General features: G+C 42.4%; 1 protein-coding gene across 1 annotated transcript; it reads left to right on the top strand.

Moving 5' to 3' along the window:
• Nucleotides 1-11415: 11415 nt before the first annotated feature.
• LOC115148609 (hepatocyte cell adhesion molecule) lies at nucleotides 11416-21574 on the top strand. Its single transcript, XM_029690653.1, has 7 exons — nucleotides 11416-11687; nucleotides 14960-15304; nucleotides 15955-16236; nucleotides 16998-17091; nucleotides 19746-19840; nucleotides 19953-20023; nucleotides 20476-21574. The coding sequence occupies exons 1-7, from the start codon at nucleotides 11600-11602 to the stop codon at nucleotides 20809-20811; spliced, it is 1311 nt and encodes a 436-aa protein (XP_029546513.1). The 5' UTR covers nucleotides 11416-11599; the 3' UTR covers nucleotides 20812-21574.
• The last annotated feature ends 504 nt before the right edge of the window (nucleotides 21575-22078 follow it).

Genomic DNA, 22078 nt, shown 5'->3' with positions numbered 1-22078 from the left:
TCACTCACGAACTACCACAAATGGGAAGAGCCTGTCAATGCCTACAGTAGGCAGGGCACTTGAAGCATGTTAAAACACAGACAAGCACTGACACAGCCAAACACACTCCTGTGCAGAGTATCTGCAGGAGTTAGCATGAGGGTGGGGTGTAATGGAATTGAATTGTACCACTCCAGGTTGCGAGACAGCACATCATGGAAATGGAACCGTTTACAATAGAGTTATCATTAAAAAGCACCACAACCTACAAAATCCGAATCTAAGCCCCTTATAGGCGAGGCTACTAAGTGCACACAAAGTACTGTGTCAAATTCATTGGGAACTAAACAAGAAATGCTCATTTACATTTTCCATTATAAAATGCTTTGCTATGGTGAATACCACCCTGCTGACTCATGTACACAAATTTGCTGAGCCGGATATGTTGTTTCTTTGCTTTCTACATTTCTACAGTGAAAATGTTTGGTTTTGTCACTATTGGCCACTCTTCGTTGAACTTGTCATGGCCACTTGAGCTTGCTATGGTGTAAAGTGAACAGCAGGGGGTGTCATCAGAGCATAACATTTACATTTACATTTAAGTCATTTAGCAGACGCTCTTATCCAGAGCGACTTACAAATTGGTGCATTCACCTATAATATCCAGTAGAACAACCACTTTACAATAGTGCATCTAATCTTTTAAAGGGGGGGGGGGGGTTAGAAGGATTACTTTATCCTATCCCATAAGAACTGTGATAAGTGCCAGAGAGGATCGATGAAGACAAACAAATAGAGTAGCCCAGAGGTCTTACACCCATGGATCTGTGAAATGTAAATGAATTGATATATCTCAATATAAGACTATGCTGGTGTCAATGAGACTTCACTGGTGGGGGGGTCTTTTGTTTACATTCAGTTAAAGATACTGGGTTTCCTAGTGGCGCTGTGGTCTAAGGCACTGCATCTCAGTGCTGAAGGGGTCACTACAGACCCTGGCGTGATTGGGAGTCCCATAGGGTGGCGCACAATTAGCCCAGTGTTGTTAGGGTTGGCCGGGGTAGGCCGTCATTGTAAATAAGAATTTGTTCTTAACTTACTTGCCTGTGTAACCGATGTGAAATGGCTAGTTAGTTAGCGGTGGTGCACGCTAATAGCGTTTCAATTGGGTGACATCACTCGCTCTGCGACCTGAAGTAGTTGTTCCCCTTGCTCTGCAAGGGCCGTGGCTTTTGTGGCGCGATGGGTAACGATGCTTTGAGGGTGCCTGTTGTCTATGTGCAGAGGGTCCCTGGTTCAAGCCCAGGTTGGGACGGAAGCTAAATTGTTACACCTGGTTAAATATATATATATATTTTTAAATAGATCAGGGGTGTCCAACTCAGTCAGTGCAAGGGCCATGTTGAAAAAAACATTTGCCACCCAGACATAGACTGTTATGTTTGTTTTTACACAAAAAGGTACATACATTTACATTTACATTTTAGTCATTTAGCAGACACTCTTATCCAGAGCGACTTACAGTAGTGAATGCATACATTTCATAAATTGTTTTTTTTGTACTGGCCCCCCGTGGGAATCGAACCTACACACAACTGCAACACAAATTACCCATTGTTTTATTTGAAAAAAATGAACCTTTATAATATCCACTTAAAAGTACAGTGCATTCGGAAAGTATTCAGACCCCATCCCTATTTCCACATTGTGTTACGTTACAGCCTTTTTCTAAAATGGATTAAATAAAAAAATGTCCTCATCAATTTACACACAACACCCTATAACAACAAAGTGAAAACAGGTTTTTAGAATTTTTGGGAAAATGTAATAAAAAAACCCCATAAAGACCTTATTTACATAAGTATTCAGACCCTTTGCTATGAGACAAAAAATTGAGCCAGGTTCATCCTGTTTCCATTGATCATCCTTGAGATGATTCTACAACTTGGAGTCCACCTGTGCTGAATTCAGTTGATTGGACATGATATGGAAAGGCACAAACCTGTCTATATAAGGTCCCACAGTTGATCATGCATGTCAGAGCAAAAACCAAGCCTTGAAGTCGAAGAAATTGTCCGTGGAGCTCCGAGAACGGATTGTGTCGAGGCACAGATCTGGGGAAGGGTACCAAAACATATTTACAGCATGGAAGGTCCCCAAGAACACAGTGGCCTCCATCATTCTTTGGAACCACAAAGACTCTTCCAAGAGCTGGCCGCCTGGCCAAACTGAGCAATCGGGGAAGAAGGGCCTTGGTCAGCGGGGTGACCCAGAACCTGATGATCACTCTGACAGAGCTCCAGAGTTCCTCTGTGGAGATTGAAGAACCTTCCAGAAGGACGACCATCTCTGCAGCACTCCACCATTCAGGCCTTTATGGTAGAGTAGCCAGACGGAAGCCACTCCACAGTAAAAGACACATGATAGGCCGCTTGGATTTTGCCAAAAGGCACCTAAAGGACTCTCAGACCATGAGAAGCAAAGATTCTCTGGACGGATGAAATCAAGATTGAACTCTTTGGCCTGAATGCCAAGCGTTACGTTTGGAGGAAACCTGGCACCATCCCTACGGTGAATCATGGTGGTGGCAGCATCATGCTGTGGGATGTTTTTCAGCGGCAGGGACTGGGAGACTATTCAGGATCGAGGGAAAGATGAACGGGCAAAGTACAGAGAGATCCTTGATGAAAACCTGCTCCAAAGCGCTCAAGGCCTCAGACTGGGATGAAGGTTCACCTTCCAACAGGACAACAACCCTAAGCACACAGCCAAGACAACGCAGGAGTGGCTTTGGGACAAGTCTCTGAATGTCCTTGAGTGGCCAAGCCAGATCTCGACTTGAACCTGATCAAACATCTCTGGAGAGACCTGAAAATAGCTGTGCAGCGATGCTCCCCATCCAACCTGACAGAGCTTGAGAGGATATGTAGAGAAGAATGGGAGAAATTCCCCAAATACAGGTGTGCCAAGCTTGTAGTGTCATACCCAAGAAGACTCAAGGCTGTAATCACTGCCAAAGTACTGAATACTTATGTAAATGTGAAATTTAAACTTGCAAAAATGTCTAAACCTGTTTTTTCTTTGTCATTATGGGGTATTGTGTGTAGATTGATGAGGGTAAAAAAACAATGTAATCAATTTTAGAATAAGGCTGTAACGTTACAAAATGTGGAAAAAGTAAAGGAGTCTGAAGACTTTCCGAATGCATTGTACATAGGATGCTGTATATAACATTTTTACAGTGGCGACCTGTCATTCAGGGCAGGTGGGGCAGAGCAATGTAAAATGTATATATATATATATCATTGAGTTAATAAAGCTGCATACAAACATGGTCTCTTTTTTGTTTTCTTGAGTAAGGCAGCTCCAAAATGCAAGTGTTTCAGCCTAGCTCAGTGCTTTCTATGATGGTGTGGCGAGCCAACAGAAAATACTGAGCGTTGCGCCGTGATTGGCTCAGTGTTCTGTCACTGATGGGGACACTACGTCACCGCCAAGTCTAAGGGTAGACCTCGAAAATTCTAGCCCCTTGGGTGCTGCCATAGAGTTACATTAGAAGTGCCCATCCAAGAAGGCTCAAGGTCATTGGCCACAGATAAAATTACGTCAAATCACGTTATATGTACTGTAGCTTTGATTGGAGTGATCATGTCAACATCCTACTTTCAAAATTTTAGCCAGCAGTAATCATCATGAATCAAGTCAGCAATCTACTGGCAAATCCTATTTAATCCTTGTCATATGAAGATAAATAGTGTAGAGAAATTATAGATAAAACAGCCATTGGACATAAACATTACACAACAAGTTGGAAATCGCAAATTCAGCAATGAGTGGTTTGGAAGGAATCTGTAACATCGGCTGTGTACGGCGGCTGTGTGGTCCCAAATCTGGGGTTAAGGGGATCTTTTCCAAGTTTAAAATAATAAACATTCAACAATGACCATGCTGTCAATGAAGCATGATTTGTGCTGCCCCCAAAACAACTGTTAATAACTCTGAACTGTGAAAACTTGAGTTCAGTGAGTTCAACACAACTGGGAAGTCGGGAATAAACGAGCTCCGACTGGGAAAATACATTTTGTACGGTCATCCAACTCGGAATTGTAAATCCGGCCTCTTTCTAAAGCTACGACCTTAAGTTCAATGACTTCATCATGATTCGACCTTGTTTTTTCCTGAGTTCACAGTTGTTTTGAAAGCACCATAAGTCCAGAGGATTTGATGACAAAATTTGCCTGCCGCGCCACCTTCCTGTTCAAGTGCGCACAGCACAACAAGGTGAGTCCAAAAATGTATTGTATGCTGCTGCATACATGATGTAATATGCCAGGGAGATAAGTATACTGTAGCTAAGAAAGTAATACTAAGTGAATGTTGTGTAGTAAGATGTTAGTGGCCCATGGGCCTCACCCTTATAATTTGGTCTATTTACCCCTCTTAATTTCGCATACTGTTCTGACTTGGTGGTGCATGTGTAGCCTATTACCTGTTTTAGAGAGCTCTCATTGTCTGCTTATATGGCCCCTTTATTTATCCTAAGGTTCTGACTTGGTGTACAGGGAGAACGCTGTAAGAACGACCCATGTTATGAATTCTGTCGCTGTGCATTTCAAAAGGGCTAAACAAATAGTTATATTCACTATGTCTCTCCTCGCTCGCTCATTAATGTCTTAATCGAAATTACGGATTGCCTCTTATCCGCTTGTTGTCCCCTTATTCCATAGTTATTAGTACATCTCAATTGTCATTAGAAACCACATTTGTTTAAGCAAGTCAACCATATCAGCTATGTTTTTTCTAAACACAGTAAATGAGACTGAATGAACTGTTTCACTGCCAGTCAAGGCTTCGCTGATAGCCAGGTGTAGCAGTGGTAAGATGTTGGTACTGCTGCTGGAAGTAAGTAAGGAAGGAAGGAACAGCTTTAAGTAGTCCCTAACAGTTTGCGGGCACCGTTTGTCACCATAATTAACATATTGTTTAGTGTTATGTTGTGTATTGGCTTTGCTGGCATGCATCACACTTTTTTTTTTGCCCCACCAAGATTTACATGCTAAAATCGCCCCTGCATTTTTAACATATTAAAACAAAACAGGAGAGGAATAATATTTGTCCAGCCTTTGCTGCTATGCTTGCAGATATGCATAATATGCTGCAACTCTAATCAAAAACTATTTAATAACTCCAAATAACAAAAACGTAGCTAGGTTGTTGTAACATGTTAAACATTTTTTACATTTTTTTGCACTACCATTGATCACCAGAAAGGTTGAATGCAGCGTTGCTATATGGCAGTGGAGGCTGGTGGGTGGCGTTATAGGAGGACAGGGTCATTGTATTTGCTGGAATGGAATAAATGAAACAGAGTCAAACATTTGATGTTTGATGCAGTGGTGTAAAGCGCTTAAGTAAAAATACTTTAAAGTACTACTTAAGGAGTTTTTTGGGGTATCTGTACTTTACTTACCTATCTATATTTTTGACAGCTTTTACTTTTACTCCAGTACATTCCTAAAGAAAATAATGTACTTTTTACTGCTTACATTTTCTCTGAGACCCAAAAGTACTCGTTACATTTTGAATGCTTAGCAGCAGAGGACAATTGTCTAATTCACACATTTATCAAGGGAACTGTCACAGTTGTCGTAAGGAGAGGACCAAAACGCAGCAGGGACATGTATACTCATCTTCTTTATTGACAGGAAAAGAAGGAAAAAAACCAAACAAATATAACAAAACGATGAACGACAAAATAACAGTCTTGAAGGCAACACAGCAATCCAAGAACAATCTCCCACAAACACTAAACCAAACACATACCCATATATAGGACTCTCAATCAGAGGCAACTAGAAAACACCTGCCTCCAATTGAGAGTCCAACCCCAATAAACTAGACATAGAAATACAAGACTAGAGACCACATAGAAATACAAACATAGAACATAACCCCCAAAACCCGGAACTAACTAAACAAACACCCTACTAAATAAATCACCACCCCGAACCACATAAACAAAATACCCTATGCCACGTCCTGACCAAACTACAATAACAAATAACCCTTATACTGGTCGGGACGTGACAGGAACATCCCTGGTCATCCCTACTGCCTCTGGTCTGTCGGACTCACTAAACACATGCTTCATTTGTAAATTATATCTGAGTGTTGAACTGCGCACCTGGCTATCCGTAAATTTTAAAAAAAACAAGATAATTGTGTTGTCTGGTTTGTTTAATATAAGGAATGTTAAATTATTTATACTTTTACTTTTGATACTTAAGGTCATTTAAAACCAAATACTTTTATACTTTTACTCAAGTAGTATTTTACTGAGTGACCTTCTATTTCACTTGAGTCATTTTCTCTTAGCCCTAGGATGCACATGCCGGATCAAAATGACACGGCCAAATGTTTTTTTTGCTGTATTGTTTCCTCAGACCAGAGAATCTTGTTTCTCATACTCTGAGAGTTGTTTAGGTGCCTTTTGGAAAACTCCAAGCGAGCTGTCATGTGCCTTTTACTGAGGAGTGGCTTCCATCTGGCCACTTTACCATAAAGGCCTGATTGTTAGAGTGCTGCAGAGATGGTTGTCCTTCTGGAAGGTTCTCCCAGCTCCACAGAAGAACTGAGGCAATGGAAAGATGTGGGGTGATGAAAAAGAGCCATGCCACCACCACTCAGAGCAACCAGGGCCAGAAGAGGAAGAGGTGCCAGCTCTGCCTAAGCGCAAAGGATAGAAAAGTCAGCTGCTGGTGTTCTCAGTGCAACACACCCGTCTGCAAAGAGCACAGTCACATGCTTGTGGTTTGTAACAAATGCATGGACTAAGACAGAATAAGTAAGCACCACACACACACACACACACTTTGTTCCTTTTAGTGTTCATGTTTTCTGAATTCACAATTGTTAGTGTTGTCGTTTATATTGATGATGAACTTTGGATTTTCAAATAAATGTTTTGAAATATTATAAAACATGCATAAGGAGATTTTATTTAGTTTTTCACACTAAAAGGTTGAATGTGAAACTTTGATCGTAAGATTGATTGTAAGAAAAATATGCTAATATTTTCAATAGCTGTTATGAATTATAATAACACAGTTGAAGTCGGAAGTTTACATACATTAGACCAGAGGACATTTCTCCAAAAAGTACGATCTTTGTCCCCATGTGCAGTTGCAAACCGTAATCTGGCTTTTTTATGGCGGTTTTGGAGCAGTGGCTTCTTCCTTGCTGAACAGCCTTTCAGGTTATGTTGATATAGGACTCATTTTACTGTGGATATAAATACTTTTGTACCTGTTTCCTCCAGCATCTTCACAGGGTCCTTTGCCGTTGTTCTGGGATTGATTTTTGCACCAAAGTACGTTCATCTCTAGGAGACAGAACGCGTCTCCTTCCTGAGCAGTATGACGGCTGCGGGGTCCCATGGTGTTTATACTTGCGTACTATTGTTTGTACAGATGAACGTGGTACCTTCAGGCATTTGGAAATTGCTCCCAAGGATGAACCAGACTTGTGGAGGTCTACAATTTTCTTTTGCTGATTTCTTTTGAGATTCCCATGATATCAGCAAAGAGGCACTGAGTTTGAAGGTAGGCCTTGAAATACATCCACAGGTACACCCCTTTTCCCAGACCCACACACACACACACACACACACACACACACACACACACACACACACACACACACACACACACACACACACACACACACACGAGACAGCCAGTGCACTGTATGATATCATCAATAATGCCACTGACCAAATCTTCTACCTGACCGAAAGTTTAAACGTATTGTAGGCAAAATGTCCATGCCAAGTTTCAGTTCCAACGGTCATTGCCATGGCCTACAGAACATTTGATCTTGGTTGTCAAAAAGTTATAAGGTAAAGAATTCACACACAGGTATAAATAACTACAAATAGACACACAAGCAAGTACAATTGAGTCAACAGTTGAGTTATCTATATACTTCATGAAATTACGGCCTGATGCGCTCACATCGTGAATTCAATGTCAATTGCGCTGCTTTAGTGTGTCCGTTTACCACATGCAGTAGAGGGAAAATGTACAGACACATGCCACATCCTAGCTAGGCTACTAAAATGTTGCCTTCTAGTTTCTGTTTTTAAGCTTGATACTGAATAACCAAAAAACTAAACCTGCAACAAAACACCATGCTGGGTTGATGACATAAAATCCTGCCACTATTTAAACATTTGAAATGGTTTCAAAACAAATGTCCTTGTTAAACTTTGACACAAAGTAGTCTGTGATAAATAGCACAATATGTTTCATGTGAGTATTTGTTATAGTCAAAATAATCCATACATTATGCTTTTCTTTACTCAAAAACGAGTTGTATGAGCTCAGGTCAATGATTCCTACAGGCCATAAATAGCAAATAGAAGTTCAAAACTTGTAATGTTCACAATAACTTAAGTTGATACAAAGATCTAACACAACATTAGGTGATAATATATGTATTATTATGGATTTATAATCAGCTATAAAGGGGCGGTCATTTTGGACGGGGAACACAGAATTAATTAACATGAAATGAACACAACAGGAGAGTTAATCTGTTCTATTGTAATCATAGTTTATTTGATGAGTACTTAATGTAATGAGTCGGCTACATAAAGGGACATTACAAGTTTGTCAGATGTTTATAGACCCCTAAAGTATTCTCATGTTTTGGGATGTGGTTTCAACTTGACATTACTCTGCTTTTGAGGTCTGAAAAGATCCATCAAATTTCCATTTATGAGTGAAATGTTCCTTTAAGGCAACCAAATAAAACAGTATTTTTCTTTCCTCTCTCTCACATAGCTAGAATATTCTGCAAATAAATGCAATTTTATCAACCCACCTTCCGTTCATCAAGAACTGTATTTGGCCCATATACCCTGGCTGTGTCCCAAATGGCACCATATTTCCTATATAGTGTTCTTTTGACCATGGGCCCTGGTCAAAAGTAGTGAACTACGCTGACCAAAAATATAAACGCAACATAAAATGTTTCATGAGCTGAAATAAAAATCGCTGAAATCTTCCATACTGTCACGGCCGTCGTAGTGATTGGACCAAAATGCAGCTGGTATGTGAATGCTCATATTAACTTTTATTGAACACTACACAAAACACGAAAACAAATGAACAACAGCCAAACAGTTTTGCAGGCTAACACCAACAGTGCAAAAACAACTTCCCACAAAAGACAGGTGGAAAAAAGGCCTACCTAAGTATGACTCCCAATCAGCAACAACGATGTACAGCTGTCCCTGATTGAGAGCCATACCAGGCCAACACAAAGAAATACACAACAAAGAAAAAACATAGAAATACAAAACATAGAACAATACCCAAAACCCCGACAACACAAAACAAACACACCCCTGCCACGCCCTGACCAAACTACAATAACAAATAACCCCTTATACGGGTCAGAACGTGACACATACGCACAAAAACGTATTTCTCTCAAATGTTGTGCACAAATTAGTTTACATTCCTATTAGTGAGCATTTCTCATTTGCCAAGATAATCCATCCACCATGATAGGTGTAGCAAATCAAAAAGCTGATTTAAACAGCATGATCATTACACAGGTGCACCTTGTGCTGGGGACAATAAAAGGCCACTTTAAAATGTGCGGTTTTGTCACACAACACAATGCCACAGATTTCTCAAGTTTTGAGCGTGCAGTTGGTATGCAGACTGCAGGAATGTCCAATAGAGCTGTTGCAAGATCATTTAATGTTACCATAAACTGCCTCCAACCGGCCTCACAAATTGAGGATTATTTCTGTCTGTAAGAAATACCTTTTGTGGGGGAAAACTCATTCTGATTGGCTGAGCCTATGGCCTCCCAGGCCCACCCATGGCTGCCCCCCTGCCCAGTCATGTGAAATCCATAAATTAGGGTCTAATGAATGTATTTCAATTGACTGATTTCCTTATTTATTTATTTTTTATTTTTATTTCACCTTTATTAACCAGGTAGTGTCACACCCTGATCAGTTTCACCTGTCCTCGTTATTGTCTCCACCCCCTCCAGGTGTCGCTTGTTTTCCCCAGTGTACAGTATTTATCCCTGTGTTTCCTGTCTCTCTGTGCCAGTTCATCTTGTTTGTTTCCAAGTCAACCAGGGGTTTTCCCCATTCTCCTGCTTTTTGTATTCTCCTTTTTCTAGTCCTCCCGGTTTTGACCCTTGCCTATTTCTGGACTTTGTACCTGCCTGTCTGCCTGACCACTCTGCCTGCCTTGTCCATGAGCCTGTCTGCCACTCTGTACCTCCTGGACTCTGATCTGGTTTTGACCTTTTTGCCTGTCCACGACCATTCTCTTGCCTACCCCTTTGGATTAATAAACATTGTAAGACTCCAACCATCTGCCTCCTGTGTCTGCATTAGGTCTCACCTTGTGCCTTGACAAATAGGCCAATTGAGAACAAGTTCTCATTTACAACTGCAACCTGGCCAAGATAAAGCAAAGCAGTGCGACAAAAACAACAACACAGAGTTACACATAAACAAACGTACAGTCAATAACACAATAGAAAAATCTATGTACAGTGTGTGCAAATGTAGAAGATTAGGGAGGTAAGGCAATAAATAGGCCATTGAGGCGAAATAATTACAATTTAGCATTAACACTGGAGTGATAGATGTGCCGATGATGATGTGCAAGTAGAGATACTTGGGTGCAAAAGAGCAAAAAGATAAATACCAATTTGTGCGCCGCCTCATGGGTCTCCCATGCATGGCCAAGGTGACACAGCCTGGGATCGAACCCAGGTCTGTAGTGACCCCTCAAGCACTTTGATGCAGTGCCTTAGACCACTGTGCCACTCGGGAGGCTGCTGCAAATTGATTTTAACAAACAATTGGTCCCCCAAAAGATGCGGCCCTCCGTTGAATTTCAAAATCCCGATGTGGCCCTCAAGACAAAAAGTTTGCCCACCCATGCCCTAACCCTAATCCTAACCTTAACCCCTAACCCTGACCCATCCCCTAACCCTAACCTCTAACCCCTTACCCTTACCCTGGTAGCCTATTGGTAAGAGCGTTGGGCCAGTAACTGAAAGGTTGCTGGATCAAATCCCTCAGCTGAAGGTAAAAATCTGTTGTTCTGCTCCAGAACAGCAGTTCCCCAGGTACCGTGGATGTTGATTATGGCAGCCCCCTGCACCTCTCTGATTCAGAGGGGTTGGGTTAAATGCAGAAGACACATTTCAGTTGAATGCAGTCAGTTGTACAACTGACTAGGAATCCCCCTTTCCCTAATTGTAACCCTAACCACTAAGCTTAAAATAGCCTTTGTCCACATGGGGATGTGGGAAATGTCCACACGAGGGTAAATTTTCCTTGTTTTCGATACTTGTGGGGACTTTTGGGGATTCTAAGTCCCCACAAGGATAGAAGAACCAACCCACACACACACACATCAGTCTGTCTTGCCTGCTGGTGCGTTGCTTTGTTGTGCAGTGCACCCAGTCCTAGTGGAGCCCTGCCTTGGAGGAATGACTGTGCGCTCTCTGGGGGACGTGGCCAGAGTGGACAAATCATGTTAATTGTCTGGGACAGAAACAGAGTGCTAAACCCAAGATGAAGGCAGAGAGAGAGGCTCTCTCAAAAGCCATAGCCGCTCCTCAACTTTTGCTGCTCTGGTGTCTCCTTGTTTTGTCCCAGTCAGGTAAGGGAAACTTTCCCCTGTTTTAGGGAAACACATATGTGCTGACTTAAAGCAATGTGTAGTGTACACTTGCAAGGCAAGGCAATGTGGGTGGGAGGTATTTAGAATGGAGTGGACAAGTAAACGGTTTCTGACAGAGATTTGTTTGTCTGATAGGTTAGACACATACATTTTGTGTTTTTCATATTCTACTTGCAAGAACATGTTAAATTATGCCTACTTTTGCTTGTAAATGTGTTTATGAAAATGCATACATTCAATTCAAAATATGATTTTCTAAGTCATTCAACAGCAGCCAATGTCCCTATTATGAATGTACATGTTTCTGCATTTTCATACATTTGATTATCATATGTGCATTAGTACCATATAAAAACTATTACATTAAACACAATTTCCATGTCAAACAAGCAAATAAACGTTTCCTTATGATATATTAGCTTACACTGAGTGTACATAACATTCCTTTGGTTTCCTTTGGTCTCTACTGAGTTAAGTAAATCAGCTCTTAGGTTTTTCTTGCATGTTATCTGTGGAACAATCTTCTAAATGTTCTTAAATTTGATGTTTTGGTGCCTCTAGGCCAATTCAGAAAGCTGATTGAGGACCTTATTACTGATGAATGTGTTTGTTTTTTAATGAACGTGTTTTTGTTTCTGCTTGCATTTTGATGTGTGTATTTTCTGTAATTTATGAAATGTAGGGTTCATCTGTAAAAGAGACCTCGGTTTCAGTATGACTTCCTGATAAAATAAAGATTAAACAAATAAAAAATAGGAACCCCTGCTTTTTCCATAACAGAGACTGACCAGGTGAATCCAGTTGAAAGCTATGATCCCTTATTGATGTCACTTGTGAAATCCACTTCAATCAGTGTAAATGAAGGGGATGAGACAGGTTAAAAAATCATTTTTAAGCCTTGAGACAATTGAGACATGGATTGTGTATGTGTGCCATTCAGAGGGGGAATGGGCAAGGCAAAATATTGAAGTTCCTTTGAATGGGGTATGCAGCACAGGTGGCTGCTGAAGGGAGAACAGCATCAAATACCTAGAAACCATGTGTTTGATGTATTTGTTACATTTATATTTTACTAGACACTCTTATCCAGAGCAACTTACAGTAGAGTGCATACATTTTCATATTTGTTGGTAGTGGTCCCCAACGGGAATCAAACCCACAACCCTGGCATTGCAAGTGCCATAGTCTACCAACTGAGTCGCACAGAACCATTCCACTAATTCCTCTCCAGTTGTTACCACGAGCCCGTTCTCCACAATTAAGGTGCCACCAACCTCCTGTGGTATGCATGTAGGTGCCAGGCACACAGGTTTGAGTGTGTCAAGAACTGCAAAGCTTCTGGGTTTTTCACGCTCAACAGTTTCCCATGTGTATCAAGAATGGTCTACCACCCAAAGGACATCCAGCCAACTTGACACAAATGTGGGAAGCATTGGAGTCATCATGGGCCAGCATCCATGTGGAACGCTTTTGACACCTTGTAGAGTCCATGCCCCGCTGAGGGCAAAAGGGGGTGCAACACAATATTAGGAAGGTGCTCATATTGTTTGTACACTCTGTGTATTTTCATTCAGTCTGACTGCACAATGCCACACAGTACATTTCTTCATATTATTAATCCTAAATTACTAGAAAACCATTTTGTAGTCAAGCTGATGACACTCATAAAACAACACATAATCTGTGGATTTAAAAATTGATGAAGATATATTATTTGTCAGAAAGCAGTCACAATAGGACCCAGAAAAAGTCCTAGAGTAAAATGTACTTTCAATGGACATTCTCCACTGAGAATGATTTTTTTGTACAGAATGGCTTAATCTGGGTTTGCGAAACCGGCCCACAAGGTTTAGACTTTAACGAGTTTAAGTGTTTGTATTTGACCTCTGTCGAGCCCATGTGGGCACTACACTACTCAAATGTCTGCCGGTTGGTTTAGCAGGTTAGCCAAAGTCCTCCACCAGTATGAATGGTGATGTCATGGAGCCAAACTGCTCTGTGAGAATGGCACAATCAGAGGATCCTCCAAGCAGAGAGGATCATGGTGAAAGGGCAGATGTTGGTTGGTGAAGGACCTGAGCTCAGGGTATTGAGGTACGACCTAGAAACATAAAAGGGAAGATATACGAAGAATCTATACTTTTGTAAATATATCATTCTAACTTTACATGAGATACATAAAAAACGTGTGAAGATACGAACATAGAAAGAGGTGCGATTGTGTTGTCATCAGCAGAATCACTGGGGTCCTCTGTCTCCGGGCTCAGCCAATCGGGGATCTCGTGTTGCTCTGAGGGCTCTTTTCATGGACTGCCAGGGAGGAAGTTGGTCCAAACAATCGCCACTTTTGTCAGCTCATCCCAGCGGTCTCAGAGAACTGCGAGCCGTTACCACGGCGATGCAGTGCTGCCACGCAGGCTCGCTTCAGCACACTCTGCCCCAATGGAGGAGGGGGCCCGGTGCCCACAGTCGAGTCATCAGCAGCCTACCGCCCACAACAACAGCCAGCAGAGCCAGATACAGTCATTTGGCTCTCACTTTATTAGCCCACTCTGAACACATTCTGTAGGCTATTTCCCTCACAGAGAAGAAACCTCAGGTCAATGAACTCAGAAAGTATTGCTGCAAAATCTGTTGGCCATAAATTAGACTGTTTGAGATATGCTGTTGAAATAGCTAAGGGGCTGAGAGGAGGAAGCTTAGCATATGCCCGGACAATGACCTGTTAATGATGAATCGAAGCATGCCACTCAATCAAAGACCGTCTAGTTACGGCTGGGATGGTGGTACTGGTGTGGAGATTGTGGACAGTCCAATATTCTTCAGAACACTAACATTCACAGAGTAATGGAATAGGAAAGGCAGTACATTTCCATTAAGAAGTGGGCCAGGTCTCCTTGGGTACACGATCTGGGTAAAGCTTGTTGTTGGATGGTTTGCTACTAGGCCTATTTAAAACACACTTGTAGGAACCTGAAGTGGCATTGCAGCTAGGATACACCTGTGCCCTATTGCGGTGTAATGTGTCAGTTAATCTATGTCTCACATGCGTGTAAGTTCCATTCATATAAACTGAGACTCTAATCCGATAAGATAAAGAATAAAAATATGAATATGAATATAAATATGCTAAATATAATATGTATGGTGGTGCTTACACATGTTCCAGGAGACTATAATCTGAATAAATTGACTAGATACAATAAAGTGGATCTTATACATCCAGTCTGTTCCATCTCCTCTATGACTAGGAAGTGTCGAGGGGGTCAACATCACCAGCCCTGGCTCCCTGATCCGGGGCACGTTGGGCGGGGAGGCACTCCTCTCCGTCCGCTACAGCAGCTCCAGCCCCGACGCGCCTGTCATCAAGTGGCAGCTGAAGAGGGACGACAAGCCTGTCACCGTGGTCCAGTCCATTGGCACCAAGATCATTGGGAACCTGAGGCCAGAGTACCGGGACCGCATCCTGGTGTTTGAGAATGGCACCCTCCTGCTCCACAACCTCAAGCTCTCGGACGAGGGCACCTACGAAGTGGAGATTTCAATCACGGATGATACATTCACTGGAGAAGGGAGTATCGACCTAACTGTGGATGGTAGGTGGTTCATAGTGTAAGTAAGTAAGCCTTGGAAAAGTAAGCCTTGTCCATGCCAGAATGGACCATAGGGTAGTAGCCTATGTCCTTATTCTGTAGCGTGAGACAGTTTGATATACAAGTACACCTCCTGGACAGGATGCTAGTCTATTGCAGGACCTTATCCCTAATCCATCTCTTTAATGCTGAGTGTCAAGCAGAGGCATTGAGTACCATTTTTGGAGTCTTTGGTATGACTACTAAGGTCACTAAGTTGGTGAATAGTCCTCTATGACATGATTTGCATTAAAGAGGCACTGCTTGCAGGGACTTCTGGCTTTGTCTGTGATAAAACCAAAGGCTTTTTGCCATTTTTGTTTATATTTCTCATTTATATGACTGGGCTGAATTGCATGAATTTGCTGAATTTGTATGAATAGCCTGAATTGTCAAGGAATGTGCAAGGCACAGTAGCCCAAACAGTGTTGTTCCTGTAAAGTCATTGTCGCATGGGTCACCTGAGAAGTTGCATATGTACATTAGCTCATGTGTGACACATTTTTTTACCATCATATCAGCATAACCTTTGACCCTGAACAAACAAGAGATCCTAATCTTTTCATTGGGGGTATTTCAGAAACATGTGTGACTACTATGCTTCTTCTCCATAGAGCCCATATCCAGGCCTTATGTCCACATGGAGGCCTCCTCAGTGCTGGAGCTCAGCGAGCACTTTACCCTCAACTGCTCCCACGACAATGGAACGAATGCCAAGTACAGCTGGCAGAAAGGCGGTAAACCGCTGACCAATGAGACGCGCCTGCAGTTGTCACCTGACCAGAAGCTCTTGACAATCGTGCGGGTGCTGATGGTGGATGATGACATCTACGGCTGTGTGGTGGAGAACCCTATTGGCAGCATGAAGAGCCTGCCCATTAAACTCACTATCTACAGTAGGCTTAACAGTGGTCCTATAGGCTTGAACCAGTGGCAATTTAAAACCACAATCTGCAATCTGGTTTTCTGTAAAATGGCAGCCCCACCACTTGCTTGCTATAAAGTTGAGGGTTGGGGATGGAGAAATTTAGCTAACTCCTGTAATACTCTCACACTCTCTAACCCATGATATAGACTTCTTTAGTAAGTACTCACTAAGTAAAATGGAAGTTGTTTTCATAATTTCATCTCAGAGCGCTTTCTTAGGCGTACAAGCCAGTGGTTCAAGCCTAGGGCATGAAACAAATACTTCACTGAAAAGCAAGTCCTTGTACTTTAGGGAAGGGGTGAATAAAGGCAAATGCAAATCGTAGATAGCTTCTGTAAAATAAAATAAACCCAAAGCCCTCACTCTAGAGGGGAAAAAAACATCATTGTAATGTACCATTAGCAAACAGACAATGCGTGGGAGGGAAGTCGATCACTGGCTATACATACAGTACATGACTACATCACAGAGATATGAGTATGTACGTGGGAGGACAGGGAAGAAAGTACATACTGTAATTCTGCTTGAACATACTGTTAAGTAGCTCTACTGTGGCATTTATTTTCCTGTGTGGTTACATAGTGCCGTATTCCCAATATAGTGCATTACTTTTGACCAGAGACCTATGGACCCTGTCAAAAGTAGTGCACTGAATAGGGAAACAGGTGCCATTTGGGACACAGACTGTGACACTGCTATCCTCCTGACCCTCCTATGTTCCCCCCACAGGGAGGAGTTCCCTCTACATAATTCTCTCCACCGGGGGTATTTTTCTCCTCATCACCTTGGTTACAGTATGCGCCTGCTGGGGGCCGTCCAAGAAGTAAGAACTGGTTTATTGATGTTTGTCTCACTCTCTACATGTTTCTGGATGCTTCTCTGTCTGCACATCAAATCAAATCAAAGTTTATTTGTCACGTGCGCCGAATACAACAGGTGTAGACCTTACAGTGAAATGCTTACTTACAGGCTCTAACCAATAGTGCATAAAAGGTATTAGGTGAACAATAGGTAGGAAAATAAATAAAACAACAGTAAAAAGACAGGCTATATACAATAGCGAGGCTATAAAAGTAGCACGGCTACATACAGACACTGGTTAGTCAGGCTGATTGAGATAGCATGTGTAACCGATGTGAAATGGCTAGTTAGTTAGCGGTGGTGCGCACTAATAGCATTTTAATTGGTGACGTCACTCGCTCTGCGACCTTAAGTAGTTGTTCCCCTTGCGCTGCAAGGGCTGCGGTTTTTGTGGCGCGATGGGTAATGATGCTTCACGGGGTGTCAGTTGTTGATGTGCACAGAGGGTCCCTGGTTCGAGCCCAGGTTGGGGCGAGGAGAGGGAGGGAAGCTATACTGTTATATTGATGCTGTTGACCCGGATCATTGGTTGCTGTGGAAAAAGGAGGAGGTCAAAAGGGGGGTGAGTGTAACCGATGTGAAATGGCTAGTTAGTTAGCGGTGGTGCGCGCTAATAGCGTTTCAATTGGTGACGTCACTCGCTCTGCGATCTTAAGTAGTTGTTCCCCTTGCGCTGCAAGGGCCGCGGCTTTTGTGGCACGATGGCTAACGATGCTTCGTGGGGTGTCAGTTGTTGATGTGCGCAGAGGGTCCCTGGTTCGAGCCCAGGTTGGGGCGAGGAGAGGGACGGAATGTTACACATGTAGATATATTTAAAGTGACTATGCATATATGATGAACAGAGAGTAGCAGTTGCATAAAAGAGGGGTTTGCAGGTGGTGGGTGGGACACAATGCAGATAGCCCGGTCAGCCAATGTGTGGGAGCACTGGTTGGTCGTCCCAATTGAGGTAGTATGAACATGAATGTATAGTTAAAGTGACTATGCATATATGATAAACAGAGAGTAGCAACAGCGTAAAAAGAGGGGTTGGGAGGGGCACACAATGTAAATAGTCCAGGTAGCCATTTGATTACCTGTTCAGGAGTCTTATGGCTTGAGGGTAAAAACTGTTGAGAAGCCTTTTTGTCCTAGACTTGGCACTCCGGTACTGCTTACCATGCGGTAGTAGAGAGAACAGTCTATGACTGGGGTGGCTGGGGTCTTTGACAATTTTTAGGGCCTTCCTCTGACACCGCCTGGTGTAGAGGTCATGGATGGCAGGCAGCTTAGCCTCAGTGATGTACTGGGCCATACCCACTACCCTCTGTAGTGCCTTGCAGTCAGAGGCCGAGCAATTGCCGTACCAGGCAGTGATGCAACCAGTCAGGATGCTCTCGATGTTGCAGCTGTAGAACCTTTTGAGGATCTTAGGACCCATGCCAAATCTTTTAAGTTTCCTGAGGGGGAATAGCCTTTGTCGTGCCCTCTTCACAACTGTCTTGGTGTGTTTGGACCATTCTAGTTTGTTGTTGATGTGGACACCAAGGAACTTGAGGCCACTACAGCCCCATCGATAAGAATGGGGTTGTGCTCAGTCCTCCTTTTCCTGTAGTCCACAATCATCTCCTTAATTCTGGTTACGTTGAGGGATAGGTTGTTATTCTGGCACCACCCGGCCAGGTCTCTGACCTCCTCCCTATAGGCTGTCTCATCATTGTCGGTGCTCAATCCTACCACTGTTGTGTCGTCTGCAAACTTAATGATGGTTTTGGAGTCGTGCCTGGCCATGCAGTCGTGGGTGAACAGGGAGTACAGGAGGGGACTGAGCACACACCCCTGGGGAGCTCCAGTGTTGAGGATCAGCATGGCAGATGTGTTGCTACCTACCCTCACCACCTGGCGGCGGCCCGTCAGGAAGTCCAGGATCCAGTTGCAGAGGGAGGTGTTTAGTCCCAGGATCCTTAGCTTAGTGATGAGCTTTGAGGGTACTATGGTGTTGAACGCTGAGCTGTAGTCAATGAATAGCATTCTCACGGTCCTATGGTCGGGGAATACAGTGAGAAGAGTGGTAAAAAGGCAGAAGCATATTGATAGTCAATTTCTTTAAGGCCCACAAACCTCAAAAGACTCATTTGAAGGTCCCCGGTACCAGTTAAAAGAACTTATGGAAGTATATATGGAGATAGTTTAGTGCCTAAAATAAGGGAATAAATACATGTTAAAAAAATCCTGATCTTTCTTGTATCTCTCAGATATAGGACAGACACTACAAAACAAAGTTCCTTTAGATTTTTTGGGGGGAGACTATCTGTTGTTCCATGTACTGAATCTGTTATTCAATGTGTTTCTATTGGCTAATAGCAGTAATGCCTAATAAAATGTTGATCTAATAATTTTTGTATATATTTTTTGATACATTAAGGGCTCTTAAAATAAAATAAAAAAAATAAAATAGCTAAATGATCCTTGGTATGACCATCTTAAAACAATTCCATATGTTAGTTTAGAACCCCCCCCCCCCCCCCCCCCCCCCCGACTTAGACAGGGCTTAGGCTCTAAAGGGTTTAACAGTTGTATACTGTATCATTTTAGCACACAGTTTAATCTCACATATATTGTACGTTTATTATGCAGAGAACGTCAGAAACGGCAAATGAAGCCCAGAGGTTTGGCAGGGCTGCCAAGGCATTTAATAGAACACCCTGATTATTCCCAAATCAATCATGCAGGTAAGAAAACTAATAATAACTTTGATTTATATTTCCTATTTATTCATAACACACAAAAAAAATGTGTGCTGCACCAAAGGTGTTCATCCAATGTCTTTTTCATCCTGTTCAGTTAGAGTTTTACCAAAAATTATGACTGAACATGAACGTAAGAATCCAGTGGCACTCTACATCCTCAAAAAGGTAACTCTCAAAATAACAAAAAAGATGTAAAGCTGTCACCATCAGTATCTGACTCAAAACATAACTAAATAAATCCTTGTCTGAATAAATGTTAATTTAATAAATCAATAAAATGCCCAGAGATACTGTGGGGGTTTGTACATTTTTATTTCTCAACCCTCATTCATCTGTTAAGATGACTACAATATCTCAATTTAGAATATAATACAGCCGCTACACCTTAGGTATTGTTTGGACCTGTTCAGAGAGCAGTGTGTGTGTGTGTGTGTGTGTGTGTGTGTGTGTGTGTGTGTGTGTGTGTGTGTGTGTGTGTGTGTGTGTGTGTGTGTGTGTGTGTGTGTGTGTGTGTGTGTGTGTGTGTGTGCGTGTATGTGTGTGTGTGCGTGTGTGTGTGTGTGTGTGTGTGTGTGTGTGTGTGTGTGTGAGTATTGACTTGGTTTCCCTCTTTGTAGGAATCCCCTCAGGAAGACCATGACTCAACCGGCAACATAGGCCTGGGCCTCCCCTCTGTACAACCTAGAAGCCCTCCCAGCTACAGCAGCTCCCTGCCCCCCTCCTCACACTCCCCTGACCCCCCTGCCCGCTCTTCTCGCACGTACCCCCGCACCCCAGTCAGCTCCCCCCCTTCACATCACAACAACAAGGTGCAGAGCAAAACCTCCACCCCCTCCCCGCCCCGCACTCGAAGCTCCAGGCGCATGTTCCGCACCCCAGTGGGCATACTGCCTGACCCTCAGCTGGAAGAGCCCACCCCCATACTGGAGAGCAACTGCACCACTCAACCCTGATTGTCTATATGCAAGTCCTGGAGAGATGCAGCGTGTGCAGGCGTTTGTTTCAGCCCGCTACTTACACATCTGGCCTAAATTTAAGACCATGATTAAAGACCATGATTAGTCACCAAAGGGAACAAACTGGACATTAATTTTCTTTCTTCATTGCAAAATGATTTAAAACTGTTTATTTTCAGTGCCCTAATGAATATGACCCTGGTGTGTTGAAGCTGGGCCAGTGAAAAAAGCTTCCACATACTGTGGCCCCTGTGGTCCATGCCTTGGAGCTGCAGAGAGATGTGTATATTTCTGTATGTTCACATGGTGACTGTATGTATGTAAATATGTTTTTATGACGTGATAGTGCAGTAATGTTTGTCTCAGAACCCAACGCAGCACTTTAATATTCTCTCCTCAATGGGTTTGTAAATACACTGTCATCCTCCACAACTGTATGGGTCAGTTTAGTTTTTAAGTTCTGACACGTTAGACAATTTGTTTATGTTACATTTCATTATGTCCCATTCTTAAGACCTAAACTGTACAATGTATAAAACCTCTCTTTTTAAGAATCCAGTTTCTTGTTAGTACATTTTGTATGGTGTGGATGTTTATAATTGAGCTACTAATTGTCTGTGTTCTTGGTATCATAGTTGAATAATCATTCAATATTTGTTTTCCTTTGTCTAGATTCATAGAATTGTTAAGAAAATCGGATGCATTGTACATATCATTGTACATATCAGTAGAGATGTTCAATAAAGCTATGAGGAAGAAATATTTGTTGTCATTTCTAAATTTGTTTCACTTAAAGTTAAACTTTAGGGAAAGTTTAAATGTTTCAGACACTTTGTCCTCAATATTGTTGGTTTGTATGTTCAGGCGACTCGGGGAAAGCATGCATTTTTGTCATTTATCCATGCAGCTTACATGGGGTTTCTTCAGACAGTCATCGTGGTCGACATCAATGCAATCTCTTCATCTCTGTTCACAGGGAATGTTTGTGCCTTGCAATAAAACAGAGGGGACATAGTTTCAACACAGTACAGTACAAGCTTTATGTAACTTGTTGCTTTTTGTCTAATGCTCATCATTCTGTTCTCAAACACACAGAGAGAATCTGTTTGCTCATTCAGTTTCACCAAGAGGACAAAAGCATGCCTGTTCAGTGACGACTATGGCTGTGTGGTTTAGGCAAGGAGAAGAAAGAAAGCAATTCATCTGCCTATCCCAACATATACATCAATGAATAAATTGGAGAGTGGAGACATTACACAATTTC

This window comes from Salmo trutta, chromosome 15 (assembly GCF_901001165.1).
Source record: "Salmo trutta chromosome 15, fSalTru1.1, whole genome shotgun sequence".
NCBI classification, from domain to species: domain Eukaryota; kingdom Metazoa; phylum Chordata; class Actinopteri; order Salmoniformes; family Salmonidae; genus Salmo; species Salmo trutta.
The sequence above is the reverse complement of the archived record's forward strand: the minus strand, read 5'-3'. Positions and strand labels throughout refer to the sequence as shown.

Bases quoted from the DNA above. Each gene is read 5' to 3' on its own strand.
- LOC115148609 (XM_029690653.1), top strand. From the start codon at position 11,600: ATGAAGGCAGAGAGAGAGGCTCTCTCAAAAGCCATAGCCGCTCCTCAA. The intron at 15,305-15,954 runs GTAGGTGGTTCA...TCTTCTCCATAG, and splicing joins TATCGACCTAACTGTGGATG to AGCCCATATCCAGGCCTTAT. The intron at 19,841-19,952 runs GTAAGAAAACTA...CATCCTGTTCAG, and splicing joins TTCCCAAATCAATCATGCAG to TTAGAGTTTTACCAAAAATT.